The sequence below is a fragment of the Zingiber officinale genome, chromosome 9B (assembly GCF_018446385.1).
Source record: "Zingiber officinale cultivar Zhangliang chromosome 9B, Zo_v1.1, whole genome shotgun sequence".
Classification (NCBI taxonomy): Eukaryota; Viridiplantae; Streptophyta; class Magnoliopsida; order Zingiberales; family Zingiberaceae; genus Zingiber; species Zingiber officinale.
In genome coordinates, this window is record NC_056003.1 from 48,371,128 (window position 1) to 48,376,354 (window position 5,227).

Consider the following 5,227-nt stretch of genomic DNA (forward strand, 5'->3'; position numbering starts at 1 on the left):
CTCCAAAATTTCTCCTAAAGTTTTTTTTGCTGATCCGTAGGCATCGATTCTGTTGACTTCATGTGGCAGCAACATACTTAGGAGGTGAAATTCTGCTCGTCCGTTTGCTATGAAGTCAACTTGTTCCTTATGAGGCGGTTGGACTTTGTTACTAATTGTAAGTCCTGATAGGCCGAAAAGTCTCTTACTAGGACCTTGACTAGAATGGATAATTAATTAAACATAAACAATTAACATTAAATGAATAACAACTTTAAAAAGAATAAGTAAGAAGACAGAGTTCACTTGGTTACAACTTAGGTGGTTGTTAATCTAAGATAAATAAAAATATACTAAAATTTTCTTTCGTTGAAGGAGGAGAATCCTCTTACACTCTTTGAAAGCTTAGAAAAAGACTAGGAATTGAATACAAAAGTTATTATTTAAGTTGTGAATAATTCCTAACTCCAAGGGTTTTTTATAGCCTCTTGAGATCAATTATCATTGATGGGAGATGCCTCAAAGAGGATCCATGATGCCTACAAGTGGATAAACATTTATCTCAATCTCAACAGTCACAACCAACAACTATTTTACTATTGCTGGAGGCGCGAGGGCACCTCCAAGTCTTTGAGACTACTTCCTTTAAGGCACCTCCAAGCCGCCTTGAGGCGCCTCCAGTAGGAGGCGCTAGGGCTCCTTTAGCAAGAGGCTCTAGGGCTCCTCCATCCCTCAGGGAGGCGCTTTCAAGAGGGCCTTCCGACCCTCTCCTTGCTCTCTCTTTGCGTGGGTGATGTTCTCGCCATCCGGACTTGAGCTCATCCAAATCTAACTCCGACCTTTTCCTCGAGCATGTTTCCTCCTCGACTTTTCATCCCTCAAACGTTGCGCACGCTCGTCTTGTCCATCGGTGTACTCTTCCATAGCACCTCGTCCCTCGAATACACTAAGCCTATCTCCCTTCCCCTGCTATCATTCTCATCTGCTACTTCTCCTGTTTGACTTTTTATGTTCTTAAATTCCTGCACACTTAGATATAAGGGTCAAACATAGTAGGATCTAACTTGACTTAATTGACCATATCAAATTAACGAAACACTTACATATTTAGTATATAAAAAAAAATACTAATACCGTATCAAAATTTTAATATATCAATTTTCGATATACCAAATTTTTAATAGAATTAAATTTCATACTGTTTAGAGTAAATTTTGGTACAGAATTTTTGATATATCGTTTAATCGATATGATTTTTTATATAAGAGCATCCACAATAACACTAAATATTTCTCCCAAATATTTGTGATTTCCAAGTCGACATCATCAATCAAATATCTCTTCAACTAAATATTTATGGGTCCTACCTATCAAATATTTTACTCTCAAATATCTCAAATGTAATCATTGCCTTTTGTGGGATCCACTTGCATGTCACCTAAAATGAAATCATCCGGCATAACTTTATGCTCAATAATTTTTATTCACCTCTCAAATATCCTCCACAATAAAAGAGAAAAAAAATATTTAAGAAATATCTCTGGTTGAAGATACCATAAAGTTCTCCTAGCCGAACCTTATATATAGTCACCGAGGAGGACAACTATGTACGTACCACGTGAGCCCTACAAACAACTAAGAGAAAAAGCGACCGCATGGGTAAAATGATGCCGGCCAACTAGCCTCACGTAGGAAGGGAGGGCACTAGGGATGACAACACCTCTGGCCGTTAGTCAGGTGTTAAAATTCTCGGACGGTGAGGTGGAAATAAGCCTGCCGACTCAGCATAACTTCCTCTATATAAGGAAGTCGTCGATACACCCGAGCAAGATGGAGTACGGGACGAGGCAGGGCCCTTAGAAGACATTCGGCCCGCGTGGGGAAATAGAAGAGGGCGACGGCCCGCCAGTATTAAGAAAAAAAATCTTATATTTAAAACAAAGAATTTTTAATTGTTAAATCTTAATTGTGATCGTCCTCTGAAGTGAGTTTTTTTGTGGCTCTTCCTTCTTCCTCAAAAGATATCAAGAAGACGAACTAAGAGTAAAGAACACAACGACGACGACGACAAGAGCATGGATTTGATAACGAAACACTGGCCAAATTAACTAACAGCGCAAAATTAATAGGAACTAGACCTTGATTTATGAATTGATTCTAAATTTCCTTTCGGTACCAGAAGACGCCCTTCCGCTTGCCGGCGTCGGCCTCGACGTAAATGCACTCCCGCGCCTCCCTCCACATCGCCTTCAGCAGAGGCGTGCCGTCGAACTGGTAGTACTCGCCCAACACCGGCTTGATGGCCTTGGTCGCCTCCATCGCGTGGTAGTGGGGCATTGTGGAGAAGAGGTGGTGGGCGACGTGGGTGTCGGTGATGCTGTGGAAGACCCGGTTGAGGATGCCGTAGTCGCGGTCGACGGTGGCGAGGGCGCCACGGAGCCAGTCCCACTCGGTGCTGTCGTAGTGGGGGAGCGCGGGGTGAGTGTGCTGCAGGTAGGTGATGATGACGAGCCAGGCGTTGACGATGAGGAGCGGCACGCCGTAGACGCGGACGAGCCACCAGAAGCCGCCGTAGGTGGCGGCAACGCGGAAGATAGTAATGGCGGCGATGAGGAGGCCGGCGTCGGAGACGAAGATCTGCGCGCGCTCGCGGTCGGAGTAGATGGGGCCGTAGGGGTCGAAGTGGCAGGCGAAGCGGGGGTAAGCTCGGCCGGAGACGTTGAAAGCCAGGTAGAGCGGCCAGCCGAGGGTGAGGGTGACAGCCAGGCTGAGGAGACGGCCGGGCGGGTTGTTGATGTACTTGGCGTACAAGGGGAGGGCAGTCTTCTGCTTAGGGACGAACACCTCGTCGCGTTCCATGGAGCCAGTGTTGGAGTGATGGCGGCGGTGGCTGTACTTCCAGGAGAAATAGGGGACCAGGAGGGCGGAGTGGAGGACAAGGCCGACGACGTCGTCGAGGAGGGAGTAGTCGGAGAAAGCATGGTGGCCGCACTCGTGGGCGATGACCCAGACGCCCGTAAGCACGCAGCCCTGGGCGGCCCAGTACAACGGCCACGAGAAGACGGCGAGTGCCGTCGGGAGCTGGGGAACGACGGCGAGGGCGAAGTAGAGAAAGGTTCCTGAGAGGATCAGGTCGTACACGACGTAGGAGAAGGAGCGGAGGACGGAGCGCTGGAAGCAGTGCGGCGGAATGGCTTTTTTGATTTGGCCAAGAGTGAAGGGTGGCTTTTCGATGGGGGCACGGTGGAGGGGCTTGTCGCCGGCACCGGAGCGGAGGGTTGCCTCCTTGGCCTCCTCCTGCTCCTGGACCGTCATGCGTCCGCCTGCGCCCATGCCCGCGCTGTCACAAACAGTCGGCAAAACCATCAACATCAGCAACAAATGCAAATCCGCCAAATCTCTTTGAAATTGAACAGGAAAGGAAGCTCATTGGATCAACAAATGCAAATGGACCAAATCTCGTTGAAAATGAACAGGGAGGAAGCTGGGGAAAAAATTGATCTTGATCAGATTATCAGCCAACATTGACCGCGTGTCTTTCTTAGGAAGTTGAAATAAACAAGTAAAGAGATCGAAAAAGCGAACGGAAATCAACAAACGACTTCGGAAGCATGTGAAGGCTGGCAATTGAATGATGAACGACTTGGACCACAAGAGACAGCGATCCAGGCCAGCGTGCCAAAGCAAAAGTTTCCGCCGACCGCGGGCCAATCGAATCAGACAAATCCAACGAGACCCACGAGTTTGGATTCGCACATCTTGCTTCGTTGGCTCGCAAGTGGCCGTTCTTAAAGCTGTCTCTGAAATCGCAGTTTTAGTGACTAAAAAAACCAAATCATGACGAAAATTTTCAGAAGGTAACAACTTTATTTGATCGATTCTGTGGCACGCAGTGATGAGCATCTTAAGCTTTTGGGGATTCCAAAGTTCGATAAGTGGTAGAAAGGATGCCGCATCACCGCTCTGAATCATCCCATCGTGTCAGTGAATTCCTGGAAGGGGAAAAAAGCCGGAAAGTAGCGACTCCTTACACTAGTCCCGGCTCCACGTTTCTGATCCAAATATCATTCAAAAGCGACAAAAATATTTCATAAATTGTTTCATCGTCACGAAACAGGCGTTTTCGACCGTCCGTGACTCTGTCCGGCTAAAAACTATATTACTTTTCAAGATAGCTTCTATTAGAAATAAATTTAGGAAAAAACGAAGAAGGTCGAGATGGGACATCCAAGATGTGCCAATGAAGAAATGATAATTTTATGACCAGCCGGCCGGCGTCAAATTTCAAATTCCAAGAGACAACAGGACAAAATACCGCTTACGGTCCACCTTCAGTGAACATGTCCGCGTTCATCTGAATGCCAGTGATGGGTATTTCATCAAGAGAGCCAGATGATTCCAGATCTAGGGTTCCACATTTCCAGATCTGAACGGGCGAGATGCGAGATGGCAGAAACAATACATAGGGATACGAAACAGAGCCAGAGCGAGAGATCAAGAACACATAATCGAAGTTTCAAACATATTGGAAGACAAAAACGATCACAACATAAATAAATAAAAAAAGGAAACAGATAGCTAGCGATCGGGAAGAGAACCGCGTACCTGAGAAAGATGAGGCGTGGATGAAGAGGAGGAGGAGATGGAGATTTGAAGAAGCCTCCTCTTCGTGGACTACTCGATCTCCTTCCCACCTCTCTCTCCTCCTCCTTCTCCTTCTTATTCGATCGCCGCTTTACCCGGTGGACTCCTTCGCTAGTTCTTGCTTCCAATTTATAGCCGGCGCCGGGTTCCTCTTCGGCCTTCCCTGCGTGGGGCCATCCCGCTTCAGCCCGCCAATGGTACGAAGCCATCTTCCCCCATTTCAATCCAGATGATCCCCACGTGGCGAGCGGCCATTGGACATCCACGACGATACAGGTCGCGAATGCCGGTTTGACGGACCGCCGTCCAATCTCATAACCATTAATCTGGACGGTCGATACCTTCCCATAAGAAATATATATATATGTAACATATTTAGTTGAATTTAAAATGAAAGAAAATAAAAAGGAAACTAGTTTTTATCTATACCATAAAAATCATCCCATTTTTAAAAAATATTAAAAAAATACTTATATATTTAAATTTTAAATACCTCCATACTTTGAAAATTTTCTTTCTTTTTCTTTTTTTTTCCATCTTCTATTGTAATTAATTTATATATATATATAAAGATTTTATATATATATTTTTTCCTTTTTCACTT

General features: G+C 45.7%; 1 protein-coding gene across 1 annotated transcript; it reads right to left on the minus strand.

Moving 5' to 3' along the window:
* Positions 1 to 1,996: 1,996 nt before the first annotated feature.
* LOC122023662 (fatty acid desaturase DES2-like) lies at positions 1,997 to 4,838 on the minus strand. Its single transcript, XM_042581911.1, has 2 exons — positions 4,585 to 4,838; positions 1,997 to 3,319 (listed from the first exon to the last, which is right to left on the minus strand). The coding sequence occupies exons 1-2, from the start codon at positions 4,830 to 4,832 to the stop codon at positions 2,137 to 2,139; spliced, it is 1,431 nt and encodes a 476-aa protein (XP_042437845.1). The 5' UTR covers positions 4,833 to 4,838; the 3' UTR covers positions 1,997 to 2,136.
* Between the last annotated feature and the right edge of the window lie 389 nt (positions 4,839 to 5,227).